We start from the raw sequence: 18,059 nt of genomic DNA on the forward strand, positions 1-18,059 counted from the left end.
GCAAGGATTTAGGGCTGTTTTGCTGGGAACAATAAATACAGGCGTCCCCACACAGCTGTAGCGGCACAGCGGCCAGGCTTCACTTACAATGGAAGTACAGCTCCTCATCCCCGTCCTGGCTGGCTTTGCTGTACCCACACTGTCTGCAACAAGAATGAAGATGCACGCATTTATCTGGGCAACAGCCTCTCACAGGGTATAAAAGCTTCGAGTCACAGTGCTCAGGAACAGAGTCCAGCCCCGCGGCATGAGGAGCCAGCAGGCAGTTCAACCCAGCTCCCACGCTTAGGGCCGGTGCTGCCCCGGGCTCCTGAGAGCCCCTGCTGCGGGGGCTTCGCTGTGGTCCTCGTCCCCTGCCCCAGCCCCGAACCTCCTCAGTCCGTGCCCGGCTCAGCCGTGGCTCCGCTCACCTCCTCCAGACCATCACGCCGATCACCATGGACACCAGCACCGTCAGCCCTGCGATGGCCACCACCGCGATGATGAGGACAGGGCTCTGCTCGCTGGAGGCCACCGTCACTGCAGGAGGGAAGCAGAGCCGGTCGGCAACGTGCCCTGGGGCAGGCCCAAGGCGTGGGGCAGCCCCGGCCGCTCCTCCCAGTGCCAGCCTGCGTCCTCCAGCAAGGTCTCCAGCCAGGCTACTTTTCACCATCCTCACCGCAATTCACAGTCTGGTCCGGTTTTAAAAGCTCAAGCTGGTGCAACCAGACTGGCGCGCAGGGCAGTGCTGCAGGTGCAGACGGAGCAACCCCAGCGCTGCCACACCCGGCTCCTGGTTTTGCTAATCAGCACTGAAGAAAGGCACTGAGGTTTATCGGAGGGACATATTAAAATTTATGGCTTACAAAAGGTTTTCCTTTATCACATTAATCCCTTCCCTTCCTGCTTTTGCAAACAGGGGTATTAGAAAGCTACATTCTATATAAAATTTTTATTGGCTTCAATTCATTCTGAAAATGTCTTCTGTGTGGCAAATGGATGCAATTTAAAGCCCTGTTAAACACAATCTGTGAGAGTCGTACTGAGCCAGCCACCTCGGGGCTTTTATTTCTAGCCAGGGTGGATTATTAAGCTGAAGCCCTACCATCTCTCCAAGTCCTCTTTTAGTCAGTGAAATAAGATGCTTCTGGACTATAGTTATGAATGGAAACTGTGAAAAAGAAAAGCCCCAGCAAATAACACTGATGCTGGCTGACCTTATTCAGCCGAGCAGCTAACAAGCCAAGTGCCTCACGAGCCAGGATGGCAGTGGGGGTAAGCAGTCATCTCCTACCTGGGGCACTCATCCAAGGCCAGCTGGATCTCCGGGCTGGTTTTGCCTCCTCTGCTGCAGCCCGTGCACCTAGCCACCCCATCTCTGCAGCACCTGCTGTAGGCTGCACAGCTTCGCACACCCGGGCAGGACTGTGCACTCAACAGTTGCGCCGGCAGGGACCGACACTCACTCCCTTCCAGCGCCTGTTTGGTGGCCCCACAAAAGGGACCTGGTGAGATCTGCTCCAGCACCAACACGACGTGAAGGCAAATCAACCCCTAGTCATGGCGGCTCTGGTAAGCGCTTTCACAGAGCAGAGACCCCGTGCCCAGCCCCTGCGCCACGGCGGACCCAGAGACTGGCTGCCCTCACCGAAGCTGCACTGAGAAGGGTGAGGATGGGCACCTCCAGGACAGGCAGGTCAGCAGTAGCCACCTTGTTAAATTCAAATAGGAAAACGCAATTAAAAAGCAAGTCCTGGGAAGTACCTGCTCTTAGACCCAGAGGAACAGATGCTGCTACAGGAAACCACGAGCACCTGGGCAGGAGCAGCGAGCAGCAGCACCTCCACAGCTCGGCTCAGAGAGCCTCATGTCTGCAGGTGTGTGTGTAAGAGACAACGAGCCTTGCCAACACTTACGCTCTGCCAGCGTCTCCACTTCAATACTAGGGTTGTAGCTTCCATAGTCGGGCGAGGAAGATGTCCGGATTTGGAAAATATAAAGGGTGCCAGGCTTCAGGTTATTGACTGTCACGGCCGTTGATGTGGTTTTCACAGTTGAGTAACTTTGATCTCTCTGATCCTGTGAAATAATGAGATACCCGAGATCTAGCTGGACTCACAGCTGTGCCACAAAGCAGGCACAGCACAGCTGTATCTTCACCTCGCCTCTGGGTCCCATCAGGACAGTCTATCTAAACATAAAACCTTCAACAGAAAGAATACATTTACTAGATGTCTCATTAATAGAAATTACATGGAAAGGTCACAAGAAATGGCAGATGGAGCCAGATGATGCGCTATGAAGACAGGCAGAGGACAGGGCGTTGGGGAGCAGCTGTGCCACGCCGCATAGCTCCTATCCTCCTGCCTGCCCCTGTGCTGGGGCTTGGCTGCTGGCCCCCTCCTGCGCCCCTGCTACAGCCGCTCAAGCCCCGGGGTAAATACACGTGGATTAGCAGACACTGAATAATCAAAACTGGCAGGTGCATTTGCCAATGGTGCTGGTCCCCAGGGTTTTGCTCACTTGCCCAGGACCTACAGATCCCTCTGCTTCGACTAAGGGGGAGCGTGACGGGCAGCCCCCCTCCTGCAGCCACTGCTGGAGGCGGTGAAGGCAGGGTGGGCTCTGCCCGGCCAGGCAGCCGGTGAGACGGCTGGGCAGCTTGTGCCGCTTTCACGCACCGGAGCAGCAAATCCCTGCGCCTCTGCTTCCCATGGTTTGCAAAGCAAACCAAGTCCCAGCCCTCCCGCCAGCTCCCGCAAAGCTTCCCGTGCTTCTGCACAGCCACCAGAGACTGCTTTCTCAGCTGTGTCAGGTACTTCCAAACAAATTCCTCGGCAGAAGATGAGGCCGGTGACAGTGCAGTCCCGGACCGGGGTTATCTGAGGCTATTTTCCACCAGGAGCAGGGCTGGGCCGCGTCCCGCTGCCCCGGCGTCAGCCTCTCTCGGATCCCACGCGCGCTTGCTGCACCCGCGTTACGCCGAGGGCCAGCCCCAGCGAGCATCCCAGCCCTGTGATCTGGCGCAGGCAGCAGCCGTTCGTTACGCCGCTCCCAGGGCTGGGGACATCGCTGTGACATGGATTTGCCATTTGATACGCTTTTCCCATTGAATCGCCATAGTTAAAGTACAGCTTTAAAAGCAAAGATTAGAAACTAAGTTGATTTTCGTGTCAGCATCAAGAGCCTCATTTCAGTGAATAATTGCTAAACTATAGCTTGAATTCCCTACCAAGCAGGATGCTTCCTCATTTCACATACCCAGCGTATCTTATTGCTGCAGCCCATTTGCACAGGAATTACCATCTCAGGCTTCAGTGTTCACTCTCACCCACAGATTCCTCCTTTCAGATCTATCAGATGCTAAAAATCACATTAATATGAATCAGCTTCAAGGTAGCTTGTTTCTAAATACAGAACGCCAACATGTCACCTGCACAGTTTGCTTGACATGTAATCAGTTTCGTAACGAGCCTGAGCACATGCAGATAAGGTAATTTGTGGAACAGTGTCATAAACTGCATTTATTTTGATTTAGAGCATTGTCCCTGCTCTCTGCCCACCAGTATTCCTTCTAAAACTCTCAAGCCACCGCACCTGTCAGATAACAGCTATTTTTAAAATTAAGAGACTGTCATAAAAATGTTCGCTTGTGCCCCCTCCTGTGTGGAAGACGACTCACAGCTCACCGGCATCACGGGTTTGGTGGCCCTCAGTCCTAAACCAGTGATGACCACAAGGTCCAACACTTTCCCAGAGAGAAGGCTATGAATACAGGTGTCAACTCATCAAATATTTAGAAACCCAGTATGGCTTAGCAGTCCCTGTCTAGCTGGCTAATGGCAAGCACCTCAGATTTCTAGATGTCCTTGAAAAAAAGCCATCCAATGCATACTAAAAAAAAATAAATAAAAATTCTTAGCTTTAGTCTTTCTCCCAGGGAGGTGTCAACATTAGGACTGGATGAAATCTTGCTGCACAGATGGGGGAAAGAAACCACTAATTAACATAAACTCTACAAATAACCCAAATTTCCTAAAACTTGCATAAGCAGATTGCATAACACTGTCTGAGAAGAAAAGACCTTACTGGCCCCCATCTAAAGCGCTCCTCTTACTTTCAGGTGCCAGTAAAATCTTCACAACAGCACCGTCCGCAGGCACGTACTCCCTCCCTCTCCCACCACCCAATCTGCACGCCACCGGGAGCGGCGGCACACGCTGCACCCCCTGGCTGGCCAGGGGAGCACCGGGAGGCGGCTGGGCTGGGGCACGGCCGGGAGCCGGAGCCAGTCCCCAGAGCCTACCTTCTCATAGTACTTGACCTCGTACTCGGTGCCATTGGCTGTTGGGAAGCCCGGCTCCTGCCACGACAAGGAGATGCTCTTCTGCTCGACCTTATCCGTGCGGATGTCGGTGACAGGAGTCGGCACTGGAAGAGCAGAGAGGAAAGCAGTGGGTGATCACGGTGCTGCTGGGGGCAGAGCATCCCCCCGCTCCAGCAGCACCCAGAGGCCCCCGCACCAGCCCAGCACAGCCGGCCAGGCATGGGGCAGAGCCCCGGGGACACTGCCGGTGACACTGCACGCCGCCACGCTTTGCTTGCTTCGGCTCTGAACAGCCAAGTAAGTGCAACCAGGAGACCACACGTTACAGGGAATTTTATCTCTACCCTCATATTCACCTCAGCTGCGAGTCCCATGTCAGCACGAATACGTTCAGTTTTGGGTACTTCTTTTCTGCTTCTGCCCTGTGATGCCATAGTAAAATCTTTAACATTTTAAAGAGCTGAAGAACATGCTTCTTTTGCACGTACCAGTTTCCTCTCTCTGAATCAGGACTGAAATAGGTCAAACTCCAAGCTGGTGATCATCCAATGAGAGAAGATGACGGTAAAAATACAAAGGCTGTGTAATCTGCGGGCAAGTAACTCTCTGACCAAAAACAAGTGAAAAATCCTAAAGGCAGCCTCTGCCCATGGTGCTGCGGAGGGGCCTGAGCATCAGCTAATGTCCAATGCCCCGAACCTGCTGCTAACAATTTCTGGGAAATGCAACAGACAATCTTTGAGCAGGAGAGCTTGTAGAACAGACCAAGGCTTCTCCAACTGCCCTGGCACAGGCTCTGCCCCACGACACCCCAGACAGCTGGGAAGAGAGGCAAGCTGACTGCCCTACCCACTGCTGGGCACACAGCCTGTGCCCCAGGAGCTGGCTGTTTATTTCTAGTTAGCACATGCTCCACGCTGAATCTTCCTCCCTGGCATGCGTGCTCCCGTTTAGTTCATCTCACTATGCAAGATGCACTTGCCAATTGTTCCCATTTTAACCAGGTTTGGCTCCAGCACGTGGCAGGCAGCCCGCGGTTCCCAGCTATCCGCAGCCTCTGCCCGACACCGATGCCTTTGCTGTTTGCAGCAGCAGAGGAAGGTCTGCCCGCCTTACCCTGCTGCACCCATCTCCACTTCCCCAGAGCCTCCTCCTCTGACCACCTTCTGCCTTCAAGCAGCTGAGCTGCACTCGGTGCGCGTACAGCTCCTGCAGCTGACAGGCAGCAGCACTGCCTGCACCGGGCTCCCTGCCTGCAGGCAGCATCCCAGCAGCTCTTTCAAAAGCCTCTGCCTCCTGCACCCGCAGAAAGCCAGCTGGACCTGTCAGACTGTCTGCAGCATCTCAGGAGCCAGCCAAGGACACGGCATCCCCCAGCTGCCCAGGGCAAGGCAGCAGCGGCTCAGATGATCTGCCCACAGCCAGGGCATTCACCAGCAGGAGCAGGGAGGGAGGCGCTGCCTGGGGCACGCTGGGACGTCAGTGTCTTTGCTGCAAAGCTACTATTCAAGAAAGACACTAAATACTTCAGTAGGGAAAATAAACTTGGTACCTTGTACCTGGTACCTTGATAAAAGCTCCTTATTGTAGCCCCTTCTGCTTTGGATTGCTTAGAGAGAGAATTAGAATTGATTAGAAAAACTGACCTCCCCAGCAGCTGAACACACTGAGTAAGGTCTTCACAGCTCTCCTGGGGCTGTGCCACAAGCTGTCCTGGCTGGGGGGCAAGAAGTCTTCCCTCTGGATGAGGAGGGAATGGGGAACAGCAGAAAAGCCCCCTGTAACTGCGGCTCTGGGCTGCCCTCAGCAGCCACCAGCCTGGCCGCGGCCGGACAGCATGGTCCCGGCACAAGGAAGGGTGGTCCCTGGATCACCCCGGTGAGCACCAGGGGCCAGAACACACCAGGGTGAAGGGGCTGCAGAGCCTGATTCACCCGTTCACACCAGCGGCCCTGCAGCAGGCACAGGGAAATCGGCCATCTCTAGCTTGTCCCGCTTCTCCATCAGATCAGGATGTGTGCTGGACCCCGACTGTCCCACAGAGACTCCTGCGGGAAGGAACGAGTCCCTGGAAAGTAAACTTAAGTATCTGTGAAATTTTGTATTTATTACTTAGCTCATTAATCTTTGCTGAAGAAAAGAGTTCTCCTGATGTTTTATTCATGACGATTTGCTCCCTGATTCCAAGTCCCTCCAGCTTCTGCTGAAAGAGCAAGAGGGCCCGACGGGCAGGCAGGCGCCCCTGTGCTCACCCCCCCGCACGCAGCTCCCTCTGCTGCAGTCTGGCTGCGAGTCATTTGACATTTTTAAAAACAATTCTCCAAGTAAATACACTGGTCCCGGAGCTGACCTTTGAGGGGATATCAAATTGCCCGTGTGTAAAGAAGGGTGAGACGGTTCACCCTGGCAGCACGAAGCAAGGCAGAAAGGTTCACCAGGCTGAGCGGGACACAAACCAGGCGGCTGTACCACGAACCTGCGGCACAAGCGTGTGCCAAGGTCTGCCTTCTCGGAGAGCGAGATGAAAGGCAGGACTAGAGGTCTCCACGCGCGCCCGTGGAGCGAACCTCTCCTGCCCGCGTCAGGCTGCCAAACGCTTCGCAGCTTTTGCGCCTCCCGCATTTTTTGCCAACATTTTTTCACACACGGGGAGGCCTGTGCCTGCTCAGCATGGTAATCCCGCGGTGCCCGTGGCGCTGCCATCCTCCTCCCGCCATGCGTGACGGCGCATGGGAAACGGCCAGTGCCAGCAGCACCTGCGTGCGGCAAAGCTTCCCCTCCTCTGCCAGAGACCTTCAGCCCCGCCAGAACCGGCAGTGAGCCCCATGCCCTCTTGTGGCACTTCAAACACCAAGGTTGGCACGCTTTTGCTCCAAACCTTGCAAATTGCTCCCTATTCCCGCTTCATCAGAGCCAGGTTTAGGCTGGCACAGGCTGTAATATGGCATTTGCTGTTGGGGCAGAGGGGTGAGAATGATTTTCATGTGTAAGAAGTGTTTCAATAAGATGAAGAAAGATAAATATTCTCGACTTCCTTCATCAGTCCCGCAAGCACACACTGACCCACAAGCACAGAAACGCACACGGGCACAGCTCTCGCCGCTGGGACAGCGGGGTAATCCCCGCCGCAAGCCCACGGCCTCCGCATGAGCGCACGCCACTGCATGTCTTACAAAACGACAAGTGATGCAGGCGGCCAAGGCCAGCCTGACACTTACCTTGGGTTTTGCTCCTGTAAATTAAGTTAAGCTTTTATGTTTTATATGTTTTATATGATTCCCATCAATAAAATATCACACAGATGCCCTCCTGTATCTCTGAATCCAGCAAACAGACTGAAGAAACCTGAACAAGTCGTCCTGACTGTTAACAAAGTCATCAGGGAAAAAAAAAAAAAAATCACGCTTTGTGATGGGCTGTAGAGCAGAACCCACGGTACACGCCAGAAAAGCAGCCACTAGCCTCCAATATGTTTAAAAGAGATTAAAGAAAATCACACAGACTATAAAGCATTTCACACTGTGAAAAAAATGTGTTTCCCATCAATATTTTAAGCTCCCCTAACATTGCCTCTATTCTGAAAAAGCAAACATTAAATTATTCACCACTCTGCCCAATTTTATAAACTCCACTCCACTGCACGTGGGTTTACTCCTCTTAATTAACCAGTGTACCAGCAGAAAAGGCACCAAACTAGGCGTGGGCACTGTGTTCCTCCACTGAACGATCCACTGCATCCAAAATCCCAAAGGGGTTAGGGAGGGACAACAGCAAGCGCTTCAAGATGGAGCTGAACCAAGAGTGCCCACAGGCCACGTAGCAGGAAGAGCCTCTTTGGTGTGGCCCAGCTCGTGTGCCCAGCGTCTCCAGGACCGCTCCCCGCTCACCTTCAGAGCGGCCGAGCAGACACACAGCAAGCGAGAGCAGACCACGGCCTGCCCACCGTCCCGCCTGCTGCTCCCCGCACAGCGCGAGCGGCACTCAGAGGCACAGCACGTGCCGCCGGCGCTGGGACAGCCAGCCTCCCCCCTCCATCGCGGCTCTTCACGCCCCAACACAGAAAACACACTGGGCGCTGCCCCCCAGGCAACTCCTGCCCCGGGGTCCTTCTTTCCAAAGCAGAGAAGCAGACTCCTGCGTTACCGTGCAGCTCTTCCAGGTCCTGTCCTCACCCCATGGCGGGCAGAGACCCCGCCGCTGCGCGCCCGCGCCCCCGCGTCAGCTCTTCCCGTGCCCCTGCGGGCCGGGGCGGGCTGGTGTCGCTGCACCAGCAGCAAGCAGGCGCAGGGAAGTCTGCTTCAGAGCCCCTAATTCAGCACAAACCACTTCTCCATAGTCTGGGAAAGGAGAATGCGTTTCGGCACCAGCTGCATTATTAATACACAACAGATTTAAAGGCCCTTTAAGACATGAGCTGATCCCTGCCGGGAATAGAAATGACATCGTTCCAGAGTGTACATTTACATAGCTAATGCAGCTCTACTCGTGCAGGTAAACAGCTCCATTCGCTCCTCAAACACTTTTATTTAGTTCCATGCTGGGGCCAGATTAGAAAAAACACAGTATTAATTTTGCCTCCTGCAGACTAAATAGCATCTTTTCTTTTTCCCTGCAAATACAAAGAACAACTGTTAATTCCCTCTTGTGACTGCTGAAGGGGAAGGGCAGCGCAAAAGCTGCACTCAGAGCTATATTTAGAGGAGCAAGCGTCTGACAGCTAAAAAGGGTCTGGTTTCTTTGTTTAATTTTTCCTCTGAAACTGAGTATCTGCAGCCAGAGCTTCCCTGTTGCTGCAAATGACTTCCGAGACCATCACACCAAGAAGTCACCGCTGCCTTCGGGCATCCCTGAAGTTTCCCCCTTCTCCTGATCTCTGGCCCCACCCAGCACTTTTGTGATGGGCTTTAATGATGAGGGGCCCCAGGGCTCAGGACTCGCTGGAGACAGCACTTCCCACAAGCCACCCGTGCCAGCCATGGCGCCGCGTCCTGCCTGCACCGGGTCCCCTCCCGTGCACCGGGTCCCCTCCCGTGCACCGCCCTCCTCACAGCAGCGGGGCTCTTGCCCAAGAGGTCTTACAGGCAAACCGGAGTGAGAAGCTGCCTCCCCAGGAGATGACCCCCTCCCTCATCCTCCTTGCCGATGGGCGCAGGTTAATCACCACTGTCACTTCCTGCCCACAGTGCCAAAACAAGAGGAACCGGGGCACCTGGGCACCTGCAGATGGAGGGGGTCCAGCCTGGCCCCTCCTGCCCCTGGGAGGGGACACCTTCAGCAGCAAAAAATGTAAGCGTTTCAAGAAACTTCCTGAGCCTCAGCTGCTCAGCTAATTCTGAGCCACCATCTGCATCCGGAGACTCGACAGCTCGACAAGAGACATTGATTTTGAACAGCTTACAAGATTAATTATGCTATATTCTTCATGCGTATTTCAGTTCCTTCTGGAGTACGTAGAGTTGAGTAAGTGGCTGAGATTCCCCACTTACCCAGAAGAAAAGCTGTATTACACAAACGGCTAAGGCATGGGTTGGCATCCCGGACTTGTTGCTGCGCTCCCTACGGAGGACGGGGCACTTGCTGCCCTTACCTGGCCTCTTGTCCCCAGCTCAGACCTGAAGCTCCAGGCGAAGAGGCAGCTCCTGAGCACGGGTCCCTCTGCCCTCGACCTGACACCAGGCAGGAGCCTCTGGAATTACGGCTCGTTATTAGACCTCATTAAGCTCACCCCTCCCTAGCTTGTACGCTGGCTCAGGAATAGCCTGAGCTCAGGAGACAGAAGAGCTTCCCAGAGCTAAATCCATCCTTGAACAGCAAAGATCCTAATGAGGAATGACACCTCCACTGAAAAGCAGTATGCGGCACAGCATCCACCCAACGGATTCACAGAAATTATATATGAGGGGAGAGAAAGCAACAACACGTGCAAAAACATTTGATCAAGTGGTGGGAGAATTATTATAACAAGATCAAAGTTTAATCTCTTCAGATGAAATTGTTGGCCAATTCCTGCCACGAGGTATGTGAGGATCATCAGTCTCCATTAACTGTGGCTTGGCAAAGGGTTTTCATGCAAATTAATAACGTAACCGCAGAGGAGTAGACAAGGACACAACAAGCCAGAGCTGATTTCCCTTAGGCACCGCTAACAACCGAGGAGGGCTCAAACCCCGCCGGCCAGGGCCCCGCGCGTGCAGGCAGGCTGGAATGCTCGCCTCCCCGCACGTAAGGGAGCACACACGCGAAACGTGAAGCGGAAAGGGCTGCTTACAGTAAGAAATTGTGCCACAGACCGGCATAGAAGAGAGGGGAAATCAATCTTTTTGTTCCCAAGTGATAGACAAATATTTGAATTATCTATTTTAACGAGGGTTTTCTGGAAACGGGCTGAAGACATTGCTTCTTTGAAGGTGCTTTTTTGTGACCTGTAAATTCAAGCTGCAGCTGGATCACAGAGCAGACTTGTCCCTTGGGAGGAGCCCAGGCTGCCACCGCGTTCACTGCCACACTGCTACAAGCCAGCGCAGCGGGACACAACGGGGCCACGGGCTCGCCAGCACAGCCAGCTCCTCGCCTCCCCATGGCGCCAACCGAAACCCCCTTGGGAGTGCCGCAGGCTGGTCTCCATCTCCGCCTGCAGCCTGCGCTGCCACGCCACCCGCCACCACCGAGCACCACATCTGGGCCACCGGAGCAAACCGAGAGGAATCGGGGCACCGCCACGGCACCGGGTGGGCAGAGCCCTGAGGACGGTGCTCGCGCCACCTCCAGACCCCGTGTCTTCCCACCTATAAGCCGTGGAACCAGCCACTGAGCAGACCCACGGACGCCAGCGGTGGCACACAAGCGTGAGACGGCACCAACAACTGTTTTCGTGGTGCCACGGGGGCGAGGCACCGCCTGCCTTCAGCGGTCACGTGCGCTGTGCAGCAGCCGTACCTGCAAGACCGGTGGAGACGTTGACTTCGGCATACTGCTGCCCCGACAGCGGGCTGATGCCCGAGACACCGTTGACAGCCGCCACACGGATGGTGTAGTTGACGTGAGGCAGCAGGTTCACCAGGGTGACAGTCCGGTCCACGAGCCCCGTCTGCTGTGGCACGAAGCCCACGCCGCTGCCGCACTGCTCACAGCGGCCCCGCAGAGCCACCGGGCACCGGCCGCACCACAGGCTGTAGGTCAGGTCGCTCCGGCCGCCCGCGTCAGCAGGGGCACTCCACTCCAGGACCAGTGACGACTGCCGCAGGCTGTAGACCAGGTTCCTCGGGGCAGAAGGTGGACCTGGAAGCAGAAGAGTGTCTGTGCATGGACACCAGGACAGCTGGGCGCTGCCTGGGGAGGAGGGCGAACCTACGGGTCCCCTGGGAGCAGCAACTCGGGCACCGGTGGTGGAGCAAGAGGTCCTGGGCAGCCGCAGCATGTGGCTGCACAAGGGGACACGGACGTGCTGATGCACGCAGCTCGGTGGGGACCCCAGACGGAGGATCCCCACTGCAGGGACACATCATACCATACACAGCAAGCCACAGCTCACGCAGCACGTCAGAAGCACTCTGCCGGACCCGGTGCCTCCCTGGGGTTCGGCTGCAAGGGCCCAGGAGCCGTGCTGCTGGTCGGCACAGCCCAGCCAAGCTCGCTCTTGGGCAAAGCAGGAGGGTTTCTCATCACTGTGGCATCCATCACTGGAGTAGCTGGGGTCCAATCCAATTAACCAGAGGCCATTTAATTAAAATCTGTTAACCATATTGACTCAATGACTGTGCCCTAGTTTTACCGGGGAGTCTGCAAGCCCAACCACACGTCTGTCTCATCCCATTGCAGCCTCAGCCTGCGAGCCCTGTGGCATAGGGACGGCCCCCCCAACCCCTCCCCACTGCAGCAGTACCCTCGTGCAGGCAGGACCTCCCAGGGACACGCGTGCCCAAGCGCAGCCCCCACGGGCTCGCAGCGGGAGAGCCTCGGACAGCATCCCAGGCACCCGCCCAGCTCTGTGCTGCGGGACGGGCACAGCGTCTGCATCCCCATCTCCTCGCTTTACAAAGAGCCAGCACTTCAGCGAGACGTACGTGTGCAGGAGGCAGATGGTGGGTCTGATGGGGACCTGGAGTAGTTCTTCTGGCAGGAACAGAACGTGGAGGCTTCCTCATGCGTGAAGCTGTGCTCAGGGCAAGGAGAGCAGAAAGGGAGACGGAGGGAAAGCTTGTAAAATCCAGGAAGGCAAGCTGAAAAGACAGACAAAGGGAGTTATGGGAAGAACATCACAAGATGAATGGGGGATACATCTGATGACTGCATTTCCCTATTTCCTGGGACACCCTTTGCCTGCCACTGGCCAGCAGGCATCACCCTCCAGGCTACCTTCCCTCAGCATGTGCATGATCCTGGCACCCAGAGGGATATGCCTTTGGTTTGACCCAGAACGGACACTTGGATGCTGTAGCTCAACACTGAATTCCAGGCTGGCAGCCCCTTTCCAGGGGCTGGAGGAATGGTCAGACATCAGCTGGAGCAACACCTGGCGGTTCTGGAGGGACACAGGGGACAAGGTGGCTGCAGAAAGATGCAGGATATGGAAAACACATGGCTTAGGGTTTAGAGTCAGGGAAGTGGAGCAGAAATTACCTGGCAACCACAGCAAGACTCAACAACAACCCCAAAAGGGAAGGAATATTGCAAATGGAGAAGCTGGAAACCTCATCAGTCACCAGAGCTTCATATACAAACCCAAGCCACAGGCCATTCACTGGCAGCTACGGCCTTATCATTGTGGATTACGCAGCAGTCACTGCCTGCGATGACTGCTGTGTGCTGAAGTTAAACAACAGTAGTATAAATTTACTTTTATAGGTCTCCACATGTTCCCCTTATCCTTTTAAAAGTACCTTTGATACGCAAACAAACAGCCAGGTGAAGGATTTGCTTGATCTTTACTACAAGCAACATGCTGCCTACAAGCAATACCCCTGGCAGGACATCCAGAAGCTAGTTCTGCATGAAAGACTTATTACCTTACAAAATCAACAAAAAAAGGCTGCAAAAGCCCATAAAGCAGTTTGCAACAGCTTCAGTTCAGACCCAGGAACACCTGAAAAGGAAGCAGCCTGCAAAGAAACATGTGCCTGCCATTGCTGGGTGCCCCACAGGGGATGGGGCAGGCATGCCCCATGCACACCTCCCGCCTGCCTGCACAGAGGTCCCCTCAGGCTGGCAGTCCCTCCACGCTGAGGGGTGACCCCCAGCAGGGCCAGCTTGAGGGGCAGGAGTTTGTCTCAGCTGGATTTCAAGCCAAACAGAAGCCCTCATGTTTTGCTTGGCTCCTTCATCTTCTTGGCATGGTGCTGCTGCCTGCTATCCCTTCGTCAGCTCCCTGAATATTTAAATTTAATCACTTGTAAAGTTCCTAGATGAACAGCTCCACTAACGCAGTCCCCTCTCTTATCATTTCTAAGGAGCTGGCTGCTGAGACTGTTCCTTTTAAAGCAGATTATTCCAGCGTACTCTGGTTCATTAATTTTTAGCATGATATAAAACTGGCAGCTACAGCTGTGATCTGAGGACAGTGCACTAGACATAGCACAGGGTGGAGAGGACCTTTCCCTGGGATGCTGAAAATGGGTGATCATTTAAGGGGAGGTTATTTCATCTACCGCAAGGTCTTCAGAAATCCAGTGCCCTGCAGTCACACTTGGGGAGGGACCGCAGCACCGTGGCTGAGGTTTGTACTCCCAGTGGTCCCCTCATCCCTGGCTGCCCGCACACGACAGACAGCAGCTTGGCAGAGCGGGGAGCAGCAACGCACATGAGAGATTTTTGCTTTTCTTACCTAACAGACACAGCCTTTCAAGAGCTGCCTAAAAGCCTTGTTCCTTGCCAGACAAGATCTTGTGCTGTTGTGTCACCCAGTGCAAGAAAAGCCTGCAGAAAGGAGCAGATTTGGCCTCCTCAAGCCCATTCCAGTCATGCTTAAGAAATGAAGAGAGACTTCCTCGTACCTGGAATGGAAATTGCAGCTTTCCACCTGATGTGGACTCAACATCATATTTCTATAGCAAAACTGAAGAGTTAGTTTGTTAAAATGGAGAATAAAAGACCCCCAAACTTTAAAAAAAATGAAGGAACCAAAATGAGCAGGTTATTCCCGGGCGCCTCTTGGCTGTGGTTCCGAGCTGAGCTGGACAAGATGAAGCATCGCGGCGCACGCGGCAGTCACCCAGACACGAAGGGCAGCCTCATCAGTGGGCTCTGGCCAGCTGAGCTGGCAACTGCGCTGGGCACCAGGACCCCACAGCGGTCACCGGAGACACGCAGGCGTTTGTCTGCCTGACCTGCCTGCGATGTTGGCACTGGGCGAGATGATCCACTTGCCAGGAGCCCTCATTGCTCCCACTGGCCGCAAGGGAGCCCAGACACCCTCACCGGCTGTCAGCGCCTGCCAGACAGCTGGAGCATCCTCTCCTGAGAGGTGCTGGAGGCGGGATTTCTAGGAAAATATGTGTTTCTAGGGAGAAGAATCAACATTTGCTCCTCGATCTTGCAAACTCTTGGCTACAGCTGCTGCCAACATGGCACTGGAGAGCCTGCGGTTCTATAGTCACCCCTCCCGTCTCTGCACAACTCCAATACCAGATAAAGGTAACCTTTAAAAGCACGGGCTTGACAAACACAACAGAGAAGTAAGATTAAGGCAGCGAGCCACCATGCATAGTAAATGTCATTCCCTACCTAGGGCGCTAGATGAAACAGGAAAAACTAGCAAGTGTTTAAATTACTCCCAAAATTTCCAGCTTCCGCTTTATATTTGAGAAACCAAACCAAAACTAACGTTACATTCACATAACGGAAACATAGTTTGTTTTTCTTTCAGCTCGGCAGCACCGACCACAGCGCAGGGCACAAATGTCAGCAGTGACCGATAACGGCCACCTCCAGAGAGCAGAAGCTCGAGAGCACATCCCACCGCAACAGCGGCAGCACCCAGATTTCGACGGAGAAACCCGGCACAAGCACCGAGCGCTTGGAGTCTCCGCTGAAAGAACCGCTGACAGCGAGCCAAAATCGTGCTGTGCCCATCCTGAAGAGGCAGAGGATAGAGGATCAGACCCCCAGACCCTGCAGCCCCCACGCGCTGGGAACAACGCTGAACTTCCCCGAGCACTTGAGCGTTTCCCCCGGCTCTGCAGGGCTGTGGCCGGAGCCGGGGCTCGCACCACCACAGAACCAGCCCTCCGCCCAGCGGCTGCAGGACACGGGGCGACATGCGCCCCGAGAGCAGAGCCGGTGCCCGGGGCCTCCCGGCAGGCAGCCCCGCGACAGGACGGGCTCGCGGGCTTCGGTGCTGCGCATCGGTTGCAGCCTCCGCCTGCTGCGGCTCCGGCTCAAGCTCGTCCCTCCCCGCGGGGAGAAGCTTATCTCGTTACAGCATCAAAGTCTGAACAGTGGCACGAGATTCCTGCTCACACCCTCTGTCAGGAAGAGCAGAAAAATCAATCTTGTTTACAAACTTGACGGGACCAGAGCACTAAATCCAGAGCTTACTGCTGCCATACCTTGGATTTAAGGGTGAGCCCGACATTCACATAAATTTGACATCTCATCACAGGAAATGGAACATTTTCCATTAGAAGCATCTTTTGGGCTGTTCCTTGATGTTTTCTACTAGCTAGGAGAAGTGAGTTTACAAGTGTCTGTCAGAAGATACGTTGGTCAATAACCGCATGAAACGCCTCAATTTGCTTTTCCCAGAAACACAGGCCCGCTGACCCCACACGAGCGCATCCCCGAGGAGCCCGGGCGCAGCTCAGCCAGTGGGCTTACTTGCTAATTTTGTTCCTTGGTTGCCTGAATCTTACACTTGAGAAGACTCAAAGCACCCCAGCACATGTGATGCATCACGTGTGCATCTCTTTCTTTTCTCAGATAAACTCCCACCCTCTTCCACCTCATCCTACAAGTGTTTTTCTTGGTGCCCAGCTGGTTTAGGTGTCCCTGTTATGCTTGTTTTTGCAGTGGGTATGTGGCAGCTCTCAAGAGATCAGGCCAACAATTTATAAAATGAAATTATCTTTTTTTGTACGCTATCTTCTATCCTATTCCTTGTCCTCTGGTACTACTGCAACTTAATAATTAAATAATAAAATTCAGTAATACATTCTCCTAGAGCCAAAGAGAATCAGCTGGATGGGTCAGACAGATCAACTGCCTCTCTGCAGCTCCATCATCGCTGCCCACGCACGCTGCCCCCGTTCACCAGGCGTGCCTTATTCATTTCACTGACAGAGAGAGCACACGTTCCCCACTTGATATAACACTATGCACACACGATCAAACCAGTAGCAGAACAAGCAACATTGATTCGTGCTGCAGCTTGGCAGATTACCCAGCATGATGCACCCACAGGAAGGGTTTCTCTTACCCACTCATCTGCCGCAGCTCCTCGGACAAGCGTGGACGGCTCTATCAAGAGAGGGCAACATCCTCTCTCAAGCCCAGCCTGGGCCATAAGGAAAGCAGGGGCCACTGAGGATGCAGAGTTGGAAAATGCATGGTTTCCCACTCAACTGGCATAGAAGAGCTTTATTTTTCCCTCCCCAGCAGTTCAGACATCTCCATCGCACAGCACCATGAAGCCTGCCAACTAGGTTTTTCCGCCAGCAGCTCCTGGGCATAACCTTCCTCTCCAGCCAGGGACTCCGAGTCACAGCTCCAAGGATGCTGAAGCTGCTCCTTCATCAGCAAGGATCTCAACATTTCCTAAGCTGCAGCTAGCTGAGCATACAAGTTTTGGCTTAAAAACAGCAGAAGAGATGCCCAGCTGAAATCCTGATTAATCTGCAAACGGGCATCAGAGTTTGAGCAGCTTTATCTTGTTAATCAATGAACAGTGATTAAAAGTGTCTCACCATGTGCATCAAGTAGGACTACCTGACTGCAGGACACAGGCTCTGTAAGCTCCGGGGTCGATCGTAGTCGGTGTTCAAGTGAAGCATGGCCAAGATTGTGCATGCCGCAGTAAAATTAATTTATTAATCACCCTGGCAGTATTTACCAGCTGGTCAGCCGCCTTTTACGGCATGCACTTATCATACCCATCACTGCCACAGTTGACTACCTCAAACAATTAAGTTAACCTTTGTTTTCTTTTTGAAGTATGGAAACATTAACCACACTGACAAGCGGGAAACTGGGACAGAACAACTGTATGATTTGCACAAAGTCATACGAGACAAACAGGACCAAGAAGAGGACTCGGGGCTGTGAGGGTCCAGCCAGCACACTGACTGCACAACCACAGACAGAAGGTGACCCTTAAGGATTCACAGCTTTCCTCTGCATGTCAGTTTATGCACAAAGGGAAAAAAAAAAAGGCTTTTAACCAAGTGAGAGCAAAGACTGAATCCTCGCCCAGCAGCCTCTCAGACCAGGCGCTGCTCCTGCTAGCCCTCTCCCATGGCGTGGTTAAGCTCAATGCAAAGCTTCATCCAGAGAGCATCCCCGCTTCCTGCAGACCCACAGCTTCCACATGCAATCTTACCAAGAGCAGGGCCAAGCAGCACGTCTCTGACAGTAATTGCATTGGCAGCAACTCGCCTCCTAGGGAAAAGACAATCTCCTCTAAAAGAGCAGACAGCCTGGGTGAGCAAGCGATGGTGCAATCCCGTAACTCGGCAAGTTTAAAGGAAATTCCCCTTCTGCCACCCGCCCCGGGCACTGCATGCCAGGGACCAGGCAGCCACGTAGCTGTGGCTGCGTCCCCGGA

The 18,059-nt window shown here is 54.1% G+C and overlaps 1 protein-coding gene across 1 annotated transcript in view; it reads right to left on the reverse strand.

Annotated features, from left to right (window-relative positions):
- EPHA10 (EPH receptor A10) overlaps positions 1 to 18,059 on the reverse strand; it is a 50,360-nt gene that overhangs the window by 13,340 nt on the left and 18,961 nt on the right. The window contains exons 4-9 of the mRNA XM_075114849.1: positions 12,370 to 12,525; positions 11,243 to 11,584; positions 4,286 to 4,410; positions 1,896 to 2,058; positions 411 to 519; positions 88 to 143 (exon numbers count right to left, since the gene is read on the reverse strand). Of these exons, the coding sequence (XP_074970950.1) occupies positions 88 to 143; positions 411 to 519; positions 1,896 to 2,058; positions 4,286 to 4,410; positions 11,243 to 11,584; positions 12,370 to 12,525 (951 nt within the window). The remainder of the gene's footprint in view (positions 1 to 87; positions 144 to 410; positions 520 to 1,895; positions 2,059 to 4,285; positions 4,411 to 11,242; positions 11,585 to 12,369; positions 12,526 to 18,059) is intronic.

Source organism: Phalacrocorax aristotelis, chromosome 20 (assembly GCF_949628215.1).
Source record: "Phalacrocorax aristotelis chromosome 20, bGulAri2.1, whole genome shotgun sequence".
Taxonomy (NCBI): domain Eukaryota; kingdom Metazoa; phylum Chordata; class Aves; order Suliformes; family Phalacrocoracidae; genus Phalacrocorax; species Phalacrocorax aristotelis.